The sequence below is a fragment of the Phoxinus phoxinus genome (genome assembly GCF_949152265.1).
Source record: "Phoxinus phoxinus genome assembly, chromosome: 8".
Classification (NCBI taxonomy): domain Eukaryota; kingdom Metazoa; phylum Chordata; class Actinopteri; order Cypriniformes; family Leuciscidae; genus Phoxinus; species Phoxinus phoxinus.
In genome coordinates this window covers 10,478,610-10,502,131 of record NC_136883.1, presented here as the reverse complement: position 1 = coordinate 10,502,131, position 23,522 = coordinate 10,478,610, and the positions used below count along the sequence as shown (strand labels likewise).

Sequence of the window (23,522 nt, the reverse complement as noted above, 5' to 3'; positions counted from 1 at the left end):
CAGTAATCTTGTGGGGTTGACTCATTTAAAGCAATGTAATCGTTTGGTTTTAGCCAGGTTTCTGTTAAACACAGCACATCTAGGTTATAATCTGTAATCATATCATTAACTATTAGCGCTTTTGAAGTAAGAGATCGAATATTCAGCAACCCAAGCTTTATCATTTGCTCATTTGTATTATATCTATTTTTTATTTGTTGAAGATCAATTAAATTTTTAACCTTAGATGGGTTTGAACGTATTTTTGATTTCCAAGTTCGGGGAACAGACACAGTCTCTATATGATGATATCTAGGTGAAAGAGGCTCTATGTGATGGGATTTATCTGACCTTGGTGACGTGAGGCCGCTAGCAGACGGTCGGTTAAGCCAGTCTGTCTGCTTCCTGACCTGAGGCCCAGATTGTCATGTTTTATCTCTAAGACTATGAGCCAAATTACTAGAGAGAAGAGCAGCACCATCCCAGGAGGGATGAATACCATCTCTTTTCAACAGGTCAGGTCTGCCCCAAAAACTTTTCCAATTGTCTATGAATTCTATATTATTCTGCGGACACCAATTAGACAGCCAGCCATTGAGTGAACACAATCTACTAACTATCTCATCACTCCGGCGAACAGGAAGGGGGCCAGAGCAAATTACAGTGCTTGACATCGTACTTGCAAGTTCACACACCTCTTTAATATTAATTTTGGTGATCTCCGACTGGCGGAGTCGAACATCATTAGTGCCGACGTGAATAATAATCTTAGAGAATTTACGTTTAGCATTAGCCAGCACTTTCAAATTTGCTTTGATGTCAGGCGCTCTGGCTCCCGGCAAACATGTGACTATGGTGGCTGGTGTCTCTATTTTCACGTTCCGTGTAATAGAATCGCCAATAACTAGGGCACAATCAGAATATTTCTCAGTGGGTGTTTCACTGAGCGGGGCAAATCGATTTGTTATCGGAACGGAAAAGTGTTTTTTTGATCCGCGACTAGAGCGATCCCTCACTGTCACCCATCTGCCCTGCTGCACGGGCTCTACTTCAGCCGGAACCGACTCATGTAAAGAGTTCACTAGGCTAGGCGCATCCAAAATAGTATCTAAAGCTCTAGCACTCTTCTTACTATTCTCGATTAAAGTTTGGATGCGTGTCTCTAGTTCTGAAATCTTCTCTGTCAGCCTGACTGTCTCCTTGCATTTATCACATATAAATCCTATATTGCCGACAGAGAAGGCTATGGTAAACATGTGACATGAAGTGCAGGTGACAATAACAGGAGAAGACATTACTCACCGTGTTTGTTGACTGATTCTTACTCACCTGGGCTTTTATGAACTCAAAGGCGCGGGCGCGCGAGAGAAAAATAAATAACTGAGCGCACGGGTGGTGCGTTAAAAGGCTAGCGAGTTAGCGTGTTGTGCTGACAATAACGGAAGCTAGCAATGTCAGGTTAATCTGAGATGTTGAGTAAGCTGTATTTAGTAGTATAAACAACTAGAATTTATAATAAATGATGGTTCAAAACAGAAAGAAATACGAAGCTAATACGAGGCTTAGACGCATCAAACAAACTCACAGCAGCAGCAGTCACAGCGAGGCAGTCCAGACTGAGAAACCTGGGCGTCCAGGAGGAAAACCTTCTCTTTGTCGCGGATCTCTGTGAGGTTGAGCCATAAGTGGCTCTCTGCAGCAACTGCACCCGCTATAGACCAACCTATAGCGCGTGCGGTATGCTTGGTGGCTCTTTGACAGCTTCTGGCGTTATTCCGGTTCCCTCGTCCATCTCCTTCAAAACATCCGCCTGGTAGGCTTGGAGGATGGCCATAGTATGTAGGGCCATGCTTGCCTGACCAGCTGCCGTGTAAGACTTTCCAATAAGGGCAGAAGTAGTCCTGCACAGTTTAGAGGGAAGGAGGGGGCGAGATTTCCACGAAGGAATAGACGACGGAGAAAGGTGAGTAGCCAACTACTCGATGTCCTCGACCGCTGGGATGGCAAAATAGTCCTGCTCCACAGAACCGACAAGATTGGTGAAGTCGGCGGCTGCCGCATTTGTCAGACGAGCGGAAAAAGGCTGTTTCCAGGATCTGGAGATCTCGTGATGCAGATCACTGAAAAAGGGTAGCTTTCTCTGCTCTGGCCTAGAATTAGGGCCATTTCAAAATATTTTTTGTCGAGTTTAGACGATTGTGAATCGCAGGGCTCGTCGGGCCAGTCGATAGCGAGCTTCTCTGTAGTGCGCGAAAGCACTTCAATAACCTCCGTGTAGGCCGCGCTTCCTCGCCGCTAGGCGGGAGAACGTCATCAGCTAAAGCAGGCCGGACGGGGCGTTCCCACTGTGTCTTAAGGTACGCAGCGTTGAGTGAACCTATGAAAGAGAACAGCAACACCGTCTTAAGAAAGCGCTTAAGACAGCGCTGCTTTGCTGTTTGTGTTTCTTTATTTTATTTCATGCAGAAAACAATTGCCCCAATATCCCCTTAAAGTCCATGAAAAGGCAGATCTAAAAAAAAAGTTCTAAACATTATACATGTTAGAAATGTATTGCTAAAACACATTACAAAGACTGTGAACTGTGAAGTACTGAATTGTGAAGTTTTTTACCGTTGCTGTGTTCAGGACTTTTCAGCGGGGCTAAAACGGTGGCTCTGACGCACTGGAGCCACTGCCCTTATGGCCCCGCCCCTACTTTCGATGACGCACTGGAGCCACTGATGCTGGCCCCTCCCTTAACAATAGATCACATTCACATCAGTTCGCCGCTCAATCGCGAGTTACTGTCAGTACTGTTAGTTACTACAGCCTACAGTTTGTTAGCTACCTATGCCTTTCTCATGGAAATGCGTATTACCTGTATGCGATCACTAACAAAACAGATCGGTGTCCCTATTTAAATTTCCGAAAAACTACCATATCAAGAAGAGGTGGATTCATTCTGTGAAGATCCACCTTGATGGAGAGGAGAGCTAAGGATCACCACCAACACCCGCCTCTGTAGTGATAATTTTACACAGGATAGTTTTATAAACTTTCGTCGGAGACAACTGGGATTCACTGATAATCCACTGTTACTGGTGAATGGGGCCGAACCGACTATCTCCCGCCTCGGCCTTCATCCTCCCATCCCACGAGTGGGCGTGGTTTCAGTGCAGCCAGCGGACACGCCCCCAGCGTGAGATTAGAGAATACTGCTCATTTTTTATCAAGATTTTGACACATTGAAAACACATTTTTCTGTGGTGTGACAAACTCAGAACACATACTTTATTTTGACTTTACAGGCCCCCAGCCGGCACATGACCGACCTTCGACCTTCATGGTTGAAATAATGTCAGTTGTTGGTTCAACGTTGATATATCATTTCATTCTAAATGGTTGAAAAAGGTTAACAAAAACACTTCTAAATCAACGTTGACATTTTTACAAGATCTGTACGTTGAAACAATATAATGTTTTCAACAACATATAACAGAAATATCTGCCTTTTAAAGTATTATTATGATCATTATTGCATTTAATGATATTTTGATCGTAACAGCTCTTCAATGGATATGTTAAAATATAATTATTAATATCATTATTAACAACTCTCCAACAATTTCACGCCAAGAGAGCAGTGCAGCAGAAACGTTTTGCCTTGCATGATTTTTTTGTGGATTTACAATTGTGTGTGCTTGCCTAACAGTTTACCATGCATTATAACTTTTTTTTAGAATACATGAAAACACCATTTGACCAATTAATTAAATAATGCAGACTGCAAATAGAAGGAAGGACAAAGCAATGCAGACAAAAGGAGTCGCCGGTGCAGCACAGATGTCTTCTTAAAAATAATTTATTAAAGGTGCACAACAATGACTAACGTTTCGATGCAAAGTTAAATTTTCATCAGAGTTCACAGAGAAAATGGGTAATGATGCCCTTAAAGGTCCTGTTCTTCATGATCCCATTTTTTAAACTTTAGCTAGTATGTAATGTTGCTGTTAGAGAATAAATTAAACCTGAAAAATTATTAAGCTCAAAGTTCAATGCCAAGTGAGATATTTTATTTAACAGAAGTCCCCTTTCAAAGCCTACAGCGAACAGCCGGTTTGGACTACATCCCTCTCCTTCCTGCTTTATTGACATCACTAGAACAGTTTTTTGACTAACCTCCGCCCACAGGAATACATAAAAAAGGGGGCGTGGTCTTGTTGCGCTCCTACAGAGAAGAGGAAGAGTTTGTAGAGTGTGTTTGTCGCCATGTCGTCGATAATTATTTTCAGATAACGGATAACGCTGTTATTTTCATCCCGGAGTCAAATCACCTTACAATAACACTGAGCGCATACATCTCCACGATATGGTAAGAGGCGTGACCTTTCCGGGCAACGTGCGCTAAGCTGCTGTCGAATCACAACAAGGAACCGCTGGCACAATCAGAACTCGTTACGTATTTCTGAAGGAGGGACTTCATAGAACATGGAAGTCATCAGCCTGTTTTTAGGACAGTGAAAACAGCGGTATACAGATAAGTACATTTTGTGAAAAATACTGTGTTTTTTTACACTCGAAACATGAACACATGTTATATTGCACACTGTAAACACAATCAAAGCTTCAAAAACACAGGAAAAATGGGACCTTTAATAAGAATCATCAACAGGTGTGATTGTGCGTAAAGGGGCGTAGGCCAACCAAAACTAAACCTATCTAAACTCAGGTGTCACAAATCAGTTATTAAAGGGCAAGTGCCTATACACAGTATATATTATTCACAATACAATGGTTCATTTAGATTATTAATTCTTCATTTAGACCTAAAGGTTCTAGAGTATTAAGTGTGAGTATTCAAACCCTGCATAGGCGTTTTTTGATAATATCACCACCTCTATGTAAGGGTGTGATTTTCTCAATTCCCCAAAACTTCAGTGATGCAGGTGAACCATGATTGGCCAGCTTACAGTGCCTCGCCATGGCGTATGTTAAGTTCTGGGTACGAATTGCTGTTTTATGTTCAGCTATCCTTAGTTTATGTTGACGTTTTGTTTGACCTATGTAAACTACTCCACAGGGACACTTTAAAAGGTATACTACGTGTGTACTGTTACAATTGATAAATGAAGAAATAGAATATTTCTTACCAGTGCGAGGATGTGAAAAATCTTTCGCATTGGTCGAAGTGGAACATTGCGCACAGTTGCCACACTTGTAGAAACCCAGGGGTGGACTAGGGAGCCAGGTAGTCGAGATTGGGGTAGTCATATCTGAGTGGACCAATCGGTCACGAATGTTACGGACGCGTCTGAATACAAACCTAGGGGATTCAACGCAGATGTCTTTAAGTGTCGGGTCACTGTTAAGAACATGCCAATGCTTGCGAATAATATTTTTTATTCTTCCTGCTAGAGTAGCTAGTGGAAATAAATAATTTTGATGTTGTGTGTAGCTTAGGTTTTTTCTTTAGTAATGAGGCGTGGTCTGCATTTAGAGCCCTATCCCATGCTTTAGTAATGTCAGATTTATCATAACCTCTTTGTTCGAAAAGACACACTAGATTGGCTGCCTTTGTCAAAAATTAACTTGTAGTACTACAGTTTCTTCTGACTCGCAGGAACTGACCCACTGGTATATTGCGAACCAGATGAGGCGAGTGGTTACTGTCTGCTCTTAATAGGGTGTTCCTGCTGAGAGGTTTACGGTAGATAGTGGATTGTAGGATATTGTTTGCATCTTTAGAAATGGTAAGGTCTAAGAAATGAATGGACTGGTTGTTAAATTCCATAGTAAAAGACAAATAATCTGTAGTGGAATTTACATGGGTCAAAAAATTATTTAACTCATTAGGTGTGCCCTGAGTTAAATAATTTTTTGACCTATGCAAATTCCACTACAGATTATGTACTCAATAGGTTCAAATCATTGTTATTTATTTAGTGTTTTACGCGCTGCTCTTAGGGCAGAAGCACTCAATAGGTTCTATCAAATCATTGTTATTTTTTTAGTGTATTACGCGCTGCTATGAGCAGCGAGTAATACACTAAAATAACAGCGATTTTAGTGTATTAAGCGATGCTCTCAGGGCAGAAGCACTCAATAGATTCAAATCACTGTTATTTTAGTGTATTACGTGCTGCTCTCAGGCAGGAGTACTCGATATGTTCAAATCACTGTTACTTTTAGTGCATTACGCGATGCTCTCAGGGCAGAAGAACTCAATAGATTCAAATCACTGTTATTTTTGTGTATTATGCGCTGCTCTCAGGGCAGGAGTACTCAATAAGTTCAAATCATTGTTATTTTTAGTGTATTTTAGCCGTCCAGGCGCACCAAACTTACTTCAATGTGCACTTAACTGTGTGAAGCATGTAGCAATATAATTGTGACCTTAGTGCTATTTTGTTGTATGACTTGTCAGAGATATATATATATATATATATACAGCTCTACATGATCACATTGTAAGACGATCAAATTTGTCTTAAATGTTCTAACTTTTTTTTTTGAAGAGTGCCTCACTTTTTAGTTTAATTGCAATGTGCACATGTGCAATGTGCATTGTACAGTACTTTGTATGTTGTGAATTAATCATCATCGAAGCTCAACAGGTAAAATGTGACTCATGAAACAGTCAAGCCCTCTGAGATCTTTATTTGTTCAGACAGAGACTTGCTACAAGGATAGGCAATTACAGATCTTAGGTCTAAAGTTGCGGTTTAGCCATCATTATTCTCTGGCTTCCACCTCATCAATGCCACAAAAAAAGTTTAAAATGGAGTCTGACTATTTCTGGCACTCACCCAGTGTTTTTCGCTGTCCATCCTTCCAGCTAAGAGAACGTTTAGCTAAAAATACCAGATGGGGTCCTATCATGCTTTTTCGTGTCTGAAAGTGGACACTGGAAAAATTGTTTCTGGAAAAATTGCAGTACTTTCTGAGATATGTCGATTTCACACAATTTCAAAGTGATTAAAATAAAAGGCATCTATTTGAAATAGGTCTCTGCTCTTCTGAAGAGAGGATCTTACCCCCTTCTGGTGGTGCATTAAATCTAGGCTCTGCATGTCTTGAAATGTGATTGCTTCTGAATAGATGTCTTAATACAGCCACAATCTAAGCAGCACTAGAGTAAAAAGCTGTAGCTGTCAATCAAACCATCCTGTCCACAATGACGGATGGGAGAGGCAGGAGGCACTAATGGTGCTCCCCTCAGCACAGCAAAGCTGTGCACACAGAACTATACATCACCAGACTCCATCTGATCCAGTACACAACAGATGAGACGAGTTTCACGATGGGAGGATAAAAATACAGAATGAGTGATTGTGATGGACACTGAATTGCTTAGACAATATTTTTGGTATAAAATAAACAACAGCTCTGTCTTACAGAACATTAAAATGCTTAAGAAAGATTGTAATAGTTGTACAGATCTCTATCATAAACAGGAAGAAGCACTACATACACTACATCAGATATCAAATCAACCCATAGTCCCATGTGTACCTGTGGTGAATTCAGAAGAAATGGATTTAAATGCAGTCAAGTCAAATCATCTTCATTTATATAGCACTTTTAACAATGTAGATTGTTTCAATGCGGCTTTACAGTGATAAACTGATAATTTAAGGTAACAGAGATTGTTTTGGCTTTATAGCGGTTCTTGAATAAAGATATTTTCCAGCTAAAGTTAGTTTTGATTGATTCACTTCCGTCGCAACAATCATTAGTTATTAAATTAGAGACCGCATCGTTCTCTCTACACAGACTTTAAACGCGAACCTGTGAGAAACGCTGATGGTGCTCACGTGCGCATCAATAACTAATTATATAGGTATGCGCATTTGAATAATTCCCTACAAACCAAGCCTTAACAAACTACTTGTCTGGCCTTAAAAAATTGTATACAAAATTTTATCACTTCGGGATAGATACGCGAAACAGAAATTATCCCGACAACGCTTTATCTGTAGAGTGGTAAAGGGATCCTTCACAGGGGAGAGACTAGTTAGCACTTCAGCACTGCGTTGTCATCGGGTCCAGGCGAAGGTCCTTCGTCAGATCTGGATACGGCCTGGATCCGGCAGACTGCGGGAAAACCTTGGGATAAACAAAGACACTAAAATTAGCGTAGATGCCATTCTTCTTATGATGTAATGAGTACATCAGGATTTATGGGAAGTGCTCCCAGTTCCGGCTGACCTAATCTATGCAGCCTAACATTGAATTAAGTCTATAATGTATTATGTGAATGCTAGGTCAAAGAGATGTGTCTTTAATCTAGCTTTGATCTAACAGAGTGTGTCTGCTTCCCGGACAATGGTAGGAAGACTGTTCCAAAGTGTTGGTTGTAAATAGGAAAAGGATCTACCGCCAGCAGTCGATTTTTATATTCTAGGTATTATTAACCCTCTGGCGCGTTAATTTAGACAATAGAGCTCCGGACCCCAATGACTATCGGTGTTCGGGCCACCATTTTGGCAGAAAAAAAAGCCGGGAGCGAATATGAATGAATGACGGAAGCATGAGTTTCAAGGCAACAGAGGTTACTGCGCACTTTAATTCAAAAGACATTGACCAGTACATAGCACAACTTAATAGATTAAACATAACAGATCCCTATAATGCCCCCGGTGTGCTTTTCATGTATATAAGGAACGGATAGCTTTCCTGACCTGCAGTATCCTGATATCTACAACTACCTCATCAACTTTCCCTCGTCCTACTCCGGAGACAAGAGCAAAAAAAGCATGGAGGGGTAAATGGACGCAATGAACTTAGGAGTCTGCCGGCTAAAACCTGCTCTGTCGTCATTGGAAGTGTAACACGTCTGTGAAAGAGTAGACCTAACTAACTGTGTACAAATAGAATCGAAATGCTGAAACAATTTTAAATATTATTTATAAATGATGCTGATAATAAAAAGTTATTTAAAATAAAAATGTGTGAATAAATGTTGTCTGCGGTAACTTACAGCCGTGGATCAAACGCAGCATGTGAAAGCACACTAGTGCTGCTCACGCACCGCAAACACACTGCAAACGGAGTATATGTGAAACAGATGTAAGGTAATCATAATTAGATGATTAGCTAACGTAATCGACCCTAGCTGTCCTTGTTTGTAGGTAACGTTAACCAGCATAGCGATAGGCTAACGTTATATCACTGTGAGTACAGTAGACAATAAATGTCATGAAATCTTAACCCTTTAATCACAAATGTTTCTGTTATGGCATCCAGGCGCACAGCAGCTGTCCACTATGTTGAAATATTTAGGTTTAAACAGTCTGGCTTTGAATAATCATTCGACCGCTATCGATACCACTGCTACAGCCGCTCTGGCGCTCTCTTGTTTGACTGCCAAAATGGAGGAGTTTAGATTGCGTGACGTCAGCCTCCGGAGCTCTATAGGCTGTTGACAGAGTAACATTAACGTTTGGTTAAAAAGGTTAAAAATGCTTGTGTAGTTGTGTCGAATTGTATGCACGTGTGGGAGTTATGTTACGTTTAAGTTACTCTGTCTTTTGCAGACAGCAAGATGTAGGCTGTAATATTGTAATGTTCACAATGGTATTTTATTAGTTGTTGGTTTAACCATGGATGAGGTAATGGCTGTTATGTTATTTTCTTTTCAATGGCGTTCCTTGTTTCATTGCTGGATTTATGGAAAAAATTATTATTATAATGGATATAATTAAAGAATACTTACACTATAACGTAAATTAGAAGTGTAACGCAAAAAAAAAAAAAAAGGATTTTTACGCCTATTTTGAATTTTACTCGAATACAAATACAAATTCTTTTCTCCCCTCAACAAATACAAATACAGATACAAATACCGTCTGCTTTGCACACCCCTAAAACATACATACATACATACATACATATAAATAATGAACACCAGGTTTGTTGTGCCTTGTAGGTGCAGGGCTGCATAAAATAATAATAACGATAGTATAGCAGGCATCGTTAAAAAGGAACACTTCAGTAACACTACACTAGAGAAAAATATATTGATTACCATATGTTACTTCAAATGTTTACAATTGATATGACGTTATGAAATGAGATTGGAGTAAAAACATGAAGCCTATGTTTGGTGCGTTTTGCGGATCGGGCCGAATTTTTCTGTCCGAGCCCGGCAGTTAAAATCCCATTTTTTTATACTAATGACACATGTACGTTTGTTTGTGTGGAAAGCCCCTTTTATTAAGCAAATGTAGGAAGGCATTCGCAAATGTCAACAGATGAGCGCAACAAGCGCTCTTAACACTTGCGCGCATGCACGTGTTTCGTTGTCACGGCTACATAAACAAATTTCCGCACGCAGGAAGACAGCTTATGGTAATATTTTACATGTATTTTAAATCACAAAAACGAACGTTTGCATCAAGTGAAAGCATCAGGCACATTGGCTGTTTTCAATTTAAAATGTTCAATGCCTCGCGCTGATGTGGGCTCGGGTATCCATCCTCGACTGACTCAAACACAGCTTGTGCAGAGAACATTCACTGAAGCATTGAGCAACAGTTCGACTGCAATGTGAAGTTTATGCAACAATAACACCAATATAATTCAGAATTATTTCTTACCTTAAAATATTTATTGTCTTCAAATCGCGTTCTTCTTCTTCTGATATAAATCCAATGTAATCTCACAGCGTGTCTTTCAAACTCGAGGACAGCAGAGGATTGATTAAGTTCGGTGCAATTTTTTTTTTTAGGCAATGAGCGCGTTCGCGTGACGCGTGGAATATTTGCATGTCAATATATTTTGCGCGTGTGGGTGTGGTCACATTAAAACTAATGAGTAAGGGTTTGAGAAACTCGATATCTTGTTGGTTTTATACAAATGACTTAAACAGAGAATATTTGTTTTCTTTTTGAATCAGGTCATTTAAAAGTACACACTTAAATGTTTATAAAGATATATAGCTCATAAATGTGTGACAAGTATTCGCTGAGTTTTGTTTATGTTTAGAGACCTCCTCAAGAAAAAAAAGTTCACGAGACGGAGAGGCAGAAAGCACACCCTGTTTATAATTTCTTTATTTTACAAAAGCACAATGTTTTGTTTTGATTGTAAGTGGACACATACAAAAGTAGACATCTCACGGATAATTTTTTCATATTTCTTAAGTCTGTATGACCATAAATGACTTTTTTTATTTATTTTAAGTCTATGTTGCTGCTATGTAAAAAAAAAACAGCAAAACGCACCCGAGCGTTTGCCGACCCCAGATAATTTTGAGATCGCAGTAGACGTGAAGGACTATAATGCGTTAAGAGCTCGCTCAAGTACTGCGGAGATAAACCATTTATTGCTTTGTAAGTAATCAGCACTATTTTAACATTTATACAATGTTTAATAGGGAGCCAATGTAGTGTTGACAGAACAGGGTTAATATTGTCATACTTCCTGGTTCTGGTAAAAACTCGAGCTGCAGCGTTTTGAACTAGCTGTAGTTTGATTGTTAAGCGTGCAGGGCAACCACCCAGTAGAGCATTACAATAATATAGCCTTGAGGTCATGAACGCATGGACTAATTTTTCCGCATTTGTCAATGAGAGCATATTGCGTAATTTAGATATATTTTTAAGATGGAAAAATGCGGTTTTACAGATACTAGACACGTGATTTTCAAATGAAAGATTGGTATCAAAGTGTCACAGTGTCTGGTTTGTGTTTCCCTGGGTAACCACTAGAGGTCCTCTTCCCCCACGGTGTCATTCACTCCTAACTACATTTCCCATCAACATTTTGGGACATTTAGTTTGTTAAAGTACAACGTCTGGAAATGGCAAAAAACTGGACAAAATCTGAGAGGAAGTTCAAAATAGCTGACTTCCTGTTGTGTTTAGGGCTACGCTCCAAGACACTTTTTTGTAGGTATTGGGTCATTACATGTATGTATCAAATGTCATACATGTACGTGAAACGTAGAGCCGGGGCAATAATGTAGGGGGGACTATTGAACCATTCTGCCCCATCCAATTCTGAAACCCATATTACACGTACATTTTGACCACTTCTGAAGCATGTGCAAAGTTTCATGAGTTTTCGAGCATGTTTAGGCCCTCAAAAAAGCAATTTACTTTGGAGAAGAAGAAGAAGAAACGAAGCAGAAACAATATGGTCCTCTCACCATCGGTGCTCGGGCCCTAAATATATTTTCAAATGACACTCCAAAGACAGGGCAGTGATTTTAGTGCTCCACCTCAATCTGACATCCACACGCACACATATTCTACAACTCTAACAGTTGTAATTTTGACTTGTGGTCTGTATGTGTGTGTGATACAGTCAGTACAGTGGACTAATGTCAATGAAATATCAATACCCCTATCAATACCCCTATCATCCTCTACCACATCCTTTCTGTTCATCTTGTGGAAACTGCCATTGGTGATTCAAAGAGTGTCCCCAATTTTTGCAGTCCTTAAGATGAATGGTTGAGGCTGGTAATTGAGGATCCTGTGACCAAAGAAATGTTTGGGTAGCGTGTGTATGTATGGATCCACTCATGCACAGGTCCAAGAGCTCGATGTTTGCAAGGACACATGCACATACGTGTACATGAACATAATGAACATGCTCCTGAAAACTAAATTGTTCTCTTATTTCCAGTCTCTCCCATTCACTTTCAGTGGCCGGTCATTGTGATCATTTTTGACCATGCCTTCTCTCAGATAAATGAGGCCTACGATTCATCAGATGCAAATAGAAATATAAAACCAGTCCTAATTGAAAGAGAACAAGTTGACAAAAAGATTGAATCCAATATTGGGTGATAATATAACATAAGTGATTTATAAGCTATTTTTTATAGGTCGGTCATTTTTGACAATGAACACCACAAGTGTAACAAGGTAACAACATTTTGAATTTAACATTTTGAATTCACTGCTTTAACACTGTGTTGTGAAACATGTTAAATTAATTTGAGAATTAAGAAAACATAATACATACAAAATGTTTCAGCTAAAGTGAATTTCTGACAGAAAACCTAGTACTGCACCAATGACGGTGTTGGATTAGTTTGACATTTTAATGCTTTTGGTTGAAAAAGACGAGTGGGATTTCAGAAGACATTAGAAACTGAGTTTAAAGCTGGAGTTTAGAACAGGTAAAAAGCCAGGATAAAGGGTTTAAAAAACAACAACATCTTTGTCCAACCCTAGGCTATTTATGAGAAACATCTTTATAAATCAAACCTCGGGGTGATCTCAATTTCTCTACAACAGAACAAAACACAAGAAAGATCATGGATGACATCTACTGGTAATAGAGGTAAATGCATTAGTTAGTAGCAAACAGAAATAAGCACTGAAAGAAGACTTGTGATATGGTAGTAATCACTAATTGTCATAGTAAACAAAATACAATTACTAGAATTTAAAGGGTTAGTTCCCCCAAAGATGAAAATTCTGTAAGTAATTACTCACCCTAATATTGTTCCAACCCCGCAAGACTTCCGTTCATCTTCGGAACACACATTTAGATATTTTTGATTAAATCTGAGAGCTATCTCACTCCTCCATATGGCTTCTATGGGATTGAAACTTGCCGGTCCAGAAAAGTTACGGTGACAGTTAAGGGGACCCACACACAGGCTAAAATGCTTACCAGCATGAGGCAAAAGGCACACATTATTTATACAAATACTTTTGCTAAAATAATGTATTTTATAATGTCTAAGTTAATACTTGTTAGAAAGAATCACTTTAGAATCACTTTAAAGTTTGCTATGTTCTGTTTATTATAATAAATAAAATAATACATTTTGATCCCACTTTATATTAAGTGGCTTTAAGTACTATGTACTTCATTGAAATTACTAATTTGATACAATGGACTTATTGTGTACATACATGTTTTTACATTGTACTTATATTTTTAAAATACCTGCATGTAATTACAGCTGTAATTAATGTAAGTAATTACATCTGTAATTACACTGTTGACCCTTCTCTTATACCTTAACCCACCCTTAAACTTAACCATACCAGCACACCTGTCCCTAACCTTACCCGTATTACAGTACAACTCAATAGCAGCAAAAGTGTTTTACAATATAACATGAACACAATAAGTACATTGTACTTATTTTTTGATGTAAGTACATAGTACTTAAAGCCACTTAATATAAAGTGGGACCTACATGTTTGTTCAATAAATATATATTAATATAATATATATATATAAAAAATACATAAATACAATTATTTTAAAAAGTAAAGATTCTGAAAGCATTGAATAAGATCCCATAATAATGTAATATAGTGTAGCGTTTCGCTACTAGGAGTAACCAGGCGGGTAATTTCGTCTTCTGAGACTTTATCACGCTTTTTTGACATATGCATAATAATAAACAGACTTTTCCAATAAAAGTGTCATATATCACTGAAAATGGGTGAAGCTAGGCTTTAATGTGGTATATGGCACATAGTCATGATAATTATGGTAAGTTTTAAAAAATAAGTTTCAATACTCAGTCAATATTAAATATATCACATATTTTCACAGAATGTTCTTTACACTATGTTGGATGATATATGTTGATATTATGATATTGTCACATATATTGAGAGTGTGTATAAGGTTGATTGACAGGCCAGTTTACATTGACACACTGCATGTAACTATGAAAAAGAGCATTGTTTTATGACATGGTAGTATGTCCCAAAGCTTGCCTACTTTTGAGACTCACTCCAAAGTATTTACTTTTTCTTCTTAAAATGACTAAAGTTTTAGGGCATAGGCGAATTAGAACGCAGCGGTTGACTGTACTGTTATATGCAGATAACAGTTAACAAAACCAAAATTCATAAGCTGATTTATCCACTTTTGTCTAAAATTTAAACTCAACCTTGCAACAGCGCTATAAACTTAAAATGCCTTAAAATGGTTGATCGTAGATTATGCCAAATATCACACAATTACAATTGATAATTCCTGAACCAAATAAACAGATGCTGGAAACAAAATAAAATGAAAAACAATTTAAAGAGTTCAATGAACAAGAATCATGTTCATTCTGTTCATTCATTTTATTGCAAAATGTCTCATAAAAAAATACTCAAACACACTTTTGAATAGTGCTTTATTAGACATGTGGTTCCAAATCAGAATAACATCAGAATGTTGATTTTATAACACTTAAATTAACAAATTCAAATAAATGCAAATTCATTTTAAAAAGTTACTTTGACAATTTGCACAGGATTTGAGTTTGACCACCAGATGTTACTGTGATTATAATTGCCTGCAACTGACTAGCCAGCTATCAAAGTTTTCACTGTTAATAGTTTGATTTAAACAATGTTATATTAAGAAACTTATTGAAGCTGCCTCCAAACAAATATGAAGAAAACTAAAATCCGTGTGAAAATAATCTAAACTAATCAAACTGATAAGAAAGGAAAACATTTATTAATTTTTATTTTTTTACAAAATGGACCACATTTTAAACATTTAAATGTTGTTAGTTGAAGAAAAGTTTGGGAGAAAATTTTGGGATTATAGTTTTAAAAACATACTTATTAGGTAATACAAGTATAATGCATTGCTGTTGCCGCTTCAGCTGTGCTATACAGCTGTGGGGACATTAAGTCCTATAAAACTCAATTTACATACAATAAATACACAAAAACTGTCAAACACTCTTGTTTTCTTCAGCCATTTCAGGGTACATACAGCATGCTCAAGCTAATGAATAGTTAATTGCTTATAGTTTTATTTGGGAAGATAATGTGGGCTACTTTCAGTCCCATGTTGGCAATGAAAAAATAATGGTTCCCTTTTGTCCTGGGAACTCCGACGTGTCGTCGGGGGAGTTCCCTGACGAATTGGGATCCCAATTCGTCAGGGAACTCCCCCGATGACACGTCTCCATTCCCTGTACTCAGGGAACGAGGGTTACATACGTAACCGAGACGATTTTTCTTGAGATGTTACAGCGATGTATCATCAAACATCTGGCAAACTCTTTAGACATGTATGCAGAAGATACATGAGTAAAGTGCATGTCAAAGTTACAGTCAAATCAATTCCTTTATGTGGAATTTTGATCTATGAATATCTGACTCATAAACTGACAAAAAGTTGCTTTAAAGGAAATAGATAAATTGTGTCAGTATATGAATAAAGACTTGTCTACTTAAAATGCAGCCTGTTACAATAAAGTAAGCCCTTATGTCCAACAAACGAGTTAAAAAAAATGTGATTGTTATAAAGCTCTTTCATATTTCACTTTCACTCACAATAGCACCTTTGACACATTTTAAGGGTATATTGTTATATCTCAACTTATTAAAGCATAGCACATTCCATTTGTTGTATTTTGTGAAATGAAAATGAGACTGTGAGGCCCCTGTCTGAACAGACACAGATACATAAACCACTCAGTAGGATTGGATATAATTAACATCTAATTTTTACAAACAATGTATTCTAAAGTTGTTTGTGCACAGTAACAGTATATATTTTGCACAGACTGTATTTCTGTCTCTTCATTGCATCATTTTTGTTTGCCTCAAGTTAAATATAGGCTCTACAAGGTCCTCACAAATATGTCTACATGGGAAGTGCCCAATGCGGCTTGTCACCTTCAGTCGGCCTAGTTTATATTTTTGACATGTTGCAAAGCTACTGCAGGCCCAATATTTACCTGTCTGAATTGTTTTATGATTTGTTTTACAACTATCACTTGTGAATTGATTGATATTATTTTCTTTTCTTTTTTTATTATATGTTTTTATATTTTTTTCATATTCTTATGTTAGGATAATATATTTAGATTTAATTTTATTTTATTACACGGCTCTGTGGAATACTTGATTCTGATTAGTCAATGGCGCCAACCAGTGGTATGTTATTCCCAGATAACAGCAGTTCTAGGAACATTTTTTCTTCTTGGAATTTTTGCGTTTGGTAAGCTAATAAAGTATTAAAAGTCAAATCAATACTTTGTGTAAAGTTTTTTTAATTATGCCATCCAGTATCGTGGACTCGCTCTCTCTTGTTTCATACAAACGCAGCTGCTGTCATTTTGTGACTATTGTTTTGTACACTGTTGGATTATGAGATTCAAACAGGTACGAATTTAAAACAGTTTAATCGGAAATTAATATTGCTTATCTCCATAATTATTTATGTGGCGAAATGCTGTGTAATAAGTGGTATGACTGTATACTGTAGGCCTATCTCAAATGTCCGTCTAGTTTGAACTTGCTGCACTAGCAAGTGCTCTCTCCGCGGAAGCTTTGCGTTTAAAGACCTAATAAAATATTTAGACTCAGACAATATTTCATTTCTAATTATTTACTTATGTGGCAAGTAACCATGTAATAACCGGGATACCATCCAGCCGGTTGTTCTCAGAGAATATAACTTCTGACCATTACATTAACTCAATTAATTAAAATTATTGTTTTCCCATAGAAATACACTTACCCTTGTAAAAATACAAATATAATAATAATAATATAAAATAATAACAATAATAATGTCAGTTTTTATATTAGTGAATTTCCATAACGTTTTAAACATTCGGGATAACATCAGAGAGATGACATGCAGATTTGACACTTCCAGTGTAGACAACCTCAAGACAACACTGCGACAGTTACACCCAAAATGTGGCAATTGTGGATTTTACCAATCAGATTTGAGGGACAAGTTTACAGTTTATATCAAGTTTAGGCTTACAACTGGGGTTAGCTGCTTCTGCATCAGTGTTATTCTCCTATAATTTTCCTCTGGTTTTTAGGGATAACGTATGGGTAGGGTTAGGTTTAGGGGTAGGGATAACTTATGGGTAGGGTTAGGTTTAGGGGTAGGGATATGATTACAATGACATTTTCAGACAGGAATGTTGTTCCAGGATCAACAAGATATGTTGACCCAGGAACACATCTAACTCTGCAAAATCAAGATGTGCGTTCTGCATGCTGTTATTTGTTGTGTCAGTTTGTTTCTGGTTTAAAGAGATAGTTCAGTCCAGAAAGAAAATTATTTCATCATTTACACACCTTCATATTGTTCCAAACTCAAAACAACACAAATAAAGTTAGTAATAATCTCTCATAATTTTTCAGTTGTACTTGCTAGATGCACAAGAAAAAAAAATATTTTGTTTTCCTGTTGACCATATTTGATGTGCTATTTGAATGTATTTTATGTAAATAAAACCCTAAATTAAATCTGTTTACCATATAAATTAACCGTGTCTCTTCAGAAGACTTGGATTAAACCGCTTGATTCATATGGATTACTTTTAGAATGTCTTTATGTACTGTTTGAAGATTGGAAATTTAGGTTGTGTGGACAAAAAGAATGAGAGAGTATTAAACATCTTAATTAGTGCTCAGAAAATCAACAACATGACGGTGAGTAAATTTTTAATTATCATATCAGGTTTTGTAATTAAACCTAACACAGCTAAAATGGGAAAACTGAAACAATTTTCATATTGTCTGATTAAATTAAATCTTTAATCGTATATTAATGTTAAACTACAATAAAGAAAAACTGTAATTACATAATGTTATATAGTACAATGGCAAAGAGAACCACACAAAACTTGTTTTGAAAACAGACAGGTGTTTCATTGAAGGAAAAAAAAATCAGTGAAATATGATTAGGTCCAGTGAATTTAGAAGTCTAACCTTTACAGAAGTTATAAATGTATCAATGCAGCTGGTCCACGAATCCATTGGAAGTTCTACACCTGGAACTCAAAAATGTCTGCTTGTTTCTTGGCCAGTTTCGCCACCTCATCACGGATGGCTTTGACCAAGGTTGAAGTGGAAAGGCTGCTGAGAGGGATGCTGCTGATCGGATCTCCAGGCTCTGCTAGACTCTGCTGGGACGCTGCAGTGGAGGAAGAGGGTGGATGGTCTGGACCACCCTGAATGGCATGGCGGTGGTGCCACAGGAGAGGGCTGCCCTGAGGATAGTGAGGGTGAGGAAAGGCCTCTGCGTAGCCTGGTAAGGGCATCTGAAATAGAAAACAGGTAACATTCAACAATGCCTGTGCTAAAACCTGTCAGCAAGGGTGTATTGTTATTTTTTATAAAAATTGTCTTGATCTGTGCTGTAGTTGACCAAACTCTACACTTAAAAAAGGGAACCAATAGACAAATGCACAATAAAGAGACACTCACGATAAGGAAAACAAAAAGCTTAAGGATCTACTAATATAATAAGTTGTATTAGTGACACTCCATTCAAACAAGTTTGAATTGTGTGATTTGACCATTTTCATTAAACTATGAATTATGAAATCATAAACACTCTGAACAAGGGTCACATTGTCACCAGGGTTGGGCATAGTTCAAAATGTAAGAATTGACTCCTCGAGTGTGAATTTGAATTGAATTGGCTACCCCGTCCAAATGCTTAACCCCGCCATCAAAAACAATAAAAAACTACTGCCGAATTGTTTTCAGTTTACAACACCTAAAAATGTGGCAGGCCATTCTGGGAAATAATGTTTTTTTTTTTTCACATTTAACTATTAAATAAAAATTTACATTTTTACATATAATTACATTCATCTGACTGGACAAGGAGGTAATTTCATTGTTTGTTTGTTTTACTCTTCTTGTCTGTGTTTACTGCAAACATTTTGAAACTTCTTGTTTATTGAACAGGGTTGATGGAAATCTTAGGGGAAAAAGTTAAGAAAGTTTTTCCAAGAAGTTTGTAAGTTCCTAAGTGCAATTCCTAAAAACTGAAAATTAATAAAGAATATACAAAAATATCTTCGTTTCAAAGATGAACATGGGTTTGGAATGACATGAGGGTGAGTAAATGATGGCATAATTCTCATTACTCTTTTGGGTGAATTAATACTTTTAGAAGTTCTCAAATGTTTTTGAAACATTTATCGATTTTAATACTTTTGAAGACAAGGCTTTGGTGTGGTCTTATTGTATACTGTCCTACTAACGAGGCTGCTTTGTCTAATACAACAAATTCAAAATTTTACATTTAAATCTTAAAGTGTGTATGTCAGGTTAAATTTTTTTTTTATATATATTAAATAAGGGTTAGATGTCTGAGTGAAAATGTAATTAGCATTAAAATTATTACTGTAACTGCCCTGCAATAAGATTTATAGCCATTTCTGTCAAGGTCATATTTTTAAAACAAGGGCTGAGCTGTGACGTCATACAAGGGAGTCGCGCCAACAAAGTTCTATTGAAGTATGGAGAGTTTTGAGTCTGAGGAGATCCAAAATCCCCCTCAAACCTATACGATGGCCCACAGCCATACAATTTTGAGCCTCCCAGGCGGGAGACAGATGAGGAGCCAAACAGAAATGTAAATAATTCATATCGAAGAAACATAAATATCTGGTGTGAAGAAGAACCAGTGGAGAGTTGGTCAGGTGTCTGGTAGTATAGGCATAACTTAGCGGTGGAACGGTACATGTATTCGTATTGAACCGAAACGGTACGGGCGTCACGGTTCGGTGCTTGAATATACACGGAGAATACACGGTATGAAAATAAATAAAACTCGCGTGCAAATTAATTCATGCGGAACTAACGTTGGCTTACTGTTATACGCGGGTTATTTAGGGACACCTAATCTGTAGCTCCGCCTTAGCTCTGAAGCTCCGTGGCTATAATGAACAGCCTGCGGTGTCAAGATTGCAATGCTGGAATATGTTGGTGTGTGTGTGTGTGTGTGTGTGTGTGTGTGTGTGTGTGTGTGTGTGTGAGTGTGTGAGAGAGAGAGAGAGAGAGAGAGAGAGAGAGAGAGAGAGAGAGAGAGACGCGGGCGCGATCGACTGCTTCAGTAGCACCGTAGGCACCGCATCAGCTACCAGTCTCACTCGGGTTTTAAATCCCATTTTATAACTCATGAGATCTCCAACCGCGTAGTCCTTCTCAGTGAAATGGGCGCTGCAAATGACCGAAGTCTTGGACACCGAAGCAGCACTGAAGTCAGCGCGTTTGGTCCGAACAAAGTTGACCCAGGCACGGAACACAGTGGAGTCTGTGACCGGTTTTAACAGTGTTTTTGCACACAGCACAAACGCAGTAATTCACCATCGTGAAAATACGCCTGCGTATACTAACTACCTAACTTAAATAACTAACTAAATAACTAAATAAATGTCCTAATCACTAATTCTCTCGCTCTATCACTCGTACAATTATCAACACAGCTCAGCGAGCTTGGGAGACGTCTCCCTGTTATGACGTCAAACGATTCGTTTGGGGGGAGGGGCAGTTTTAAGTGAGGACTGAAAATAACGAACTTTTTCATCTTATATTCTGCCTTTAGGAATCGAAAAACATACAAAACAATACATCAACTTGTCAAACGTGTATTTCCCCTCACTATTTTGTGTCAATCATAATTAAAAATTTAACCTGACATACACACTTTAACATATCTGATTGTTGTCTCTGCCTTGGATGTCCACGGACCGCTGGCTGAACGTCTGATGCATATGGTACACTTAACTGGAAACACTTCAGGATTTACGAAGTCGTCATCTGATTGGTTGAATTCTACAGGATGTCCGGGAGACAGGTGTTGCATTCTTTAACGGTCCACCTGGAAACAAAGATGCTGTGACGCCAGAACCCCTCATGGAAGAAGAACGCCGTCGTGTTTACAACTGTGACAATGAGCGCTTATCATGATCAACTAAACGCTGGATTTTCAAGAGTATGTGAAGTATGAAAATTTTGCGGCATAGACTCTTCAAAATACGTCCAAGAGTGTTACACACTGGTCTGTTATTGTAGGGACATCAATGTTACATTTTCACGCCTGTACACATGACGCGTAACAAAACGAACTGTGCTTTACATGTCAGTCAGATGGGTGGTCCTTGGCCAATGAAAGCTGCTTTGGTGTCCAGACCTTCTGCTGTCAGACTGAAGGTCTGGCTATGCGAGACTACTTTGATTGTCTATGAACTGTTTTTAAGTAGCAAGCACTGGCTATTTACTTGCTAGGTTATAAAAGTAAAATCTTGCAGTAATATGTGTTATATGCAGATATTTGATATACTAATTCATTTCATTAAACATCTTACCCTTGGGGGTTTCAAGACAAATGGTAGATTATTCTAAATTTAAAGCATTATTTATTATAATCTTTCCCCACCAGCATTATTTAAAAAAAGGTTGCCAGCCACTGCCAGCCTTTTTGTTTTTGATCATTTTCACAAAAATGTAATGGCCCCCAGAATATTTTGTTGTGTGATTCCACCAATGCCGGTAAAGCATTGTGTCATAAATGATGGAAAATTCCATCAATGGTGGGGAAAGAGTTAATAGTTTTATGTTTTAATAACCTGAATTATTATTAAGATCTATCAATTATTATTGATCTATTAATCTATTAATTAATTTAATTGATTTAATTATGCATACTATTTGCTACTTTAATTCAAATCAGGAATGTTAAAGTTTAAAAAAAATAATTGTTTTAAGTCAATTCGATTCTGAATGGCACACAACCCTGCTTGTGACAGAGGAAAAAAAGAAAAAGAAAAGTGTTCATTTGAAGAAATGTGCTCAACTACCCCGGGAACTTGTTGTTTCCACTCAACGTCAGCGATAAATTCAGTTCAGCAAATGGTTTCTAAATGACACTGGTTCTGCAAAAAGACACTGTGTGAATGCAGGCACACACAAACAGGGATAAGAAGGACAATCCAAAAAGACGAACCTTGCACCCAAGGGCAGGTCACATAAGCAGACAGAATGTACCCCAAATTCAGAACAATTTATAGAGGCACATGTGACAGACCAGTTCTGCTTCTCTTGATTGCAGTCCATGAGGTTTACTCCACATTGTATTAGTGGTGCATGCACTGTAACACTGGAGTATTGGGATGCAACCCAGTTTGTGAAGCAGAATTGGACAACTGATAGAGAACCGATAAATAAATATGATACATGTATTCTTACAGATTCTGCCCACTGAGGAGGCACGTCCTCGGGTTCAGGGGGGTAAGACATCCAGGATGGGCTGTGATAGGAGGAGGGTGGTGTAGAGATGAAATATCCTGTGCATCCTGGACGAGTGGCTGGGATGGCGTACACTGCTGTCATAGGATTTCCTGTGGGTCAAAAAAGAAAGAGATTATAGAGTATATTTTAAATAAACACATGTTATTATTAAGCATATTGGGATTAACTTATCTTTACATATCTTTACATCTGAAGGAAATATGAGTAGTGTTTGGCTGTGCCATTCTCATGGCCATGATGCTAAAAAGTTGCTAAGGTGTTTTGTGTGGTTGCTCTGTGATTGCTTGCTATTTGACGTCAAAATAGTCCACCCAAAAATCTGTTATTCTTTTCGAGATATGGGTCCAGTCCCTGCTTTAATGTAAGTTTTCACATTTTTATCATCAGCCAAGTCAGATCATTTAAAAAAGTAACAGCCCAACTCTCGTCAACTAGGTTCACAATTTGAGGTATCCTTCACGTGCAGATCACCAATGATCCAAGAAGGGTGTTAATAAAATGTTCTGCACAAAAAGTTTTTTTTTTTTTTTTTTTTTAAAGATTCTTTGT

General features: G+C 37.8%; 1 protein-coding gene across 1 annotated transcript in view; it reads right to left on the bottom strand.

Annotated features, from left to right (window-relative positions):
- Positions 1–16,863: 16,863 nt before the first annotated feature.
- Positions 16,864–23,522, bottom strand: part of kiaa1549lb (KIAA1549-like b) — a 163,359-nt gene continuing 156,700 nt past the window's right edge. Inside the window, exons 21-22 of the mRNA XM_079621652.1 lie at positions 22,911–23,062; positions 16,864–18,967 (exon numbers count right to left, since the gene is read on the bottom strand). Coding sequence (XP_079477778.1) covers positions 18,692–18,967; positions 22,911–23,062 — 428 coding nt within the window. The 3' untranslated portion in view covers positions 16,864–18,691. The remainder of the gene's footprint in view (positions 18,968–22,910; positions 23,063–23,522) is intronic.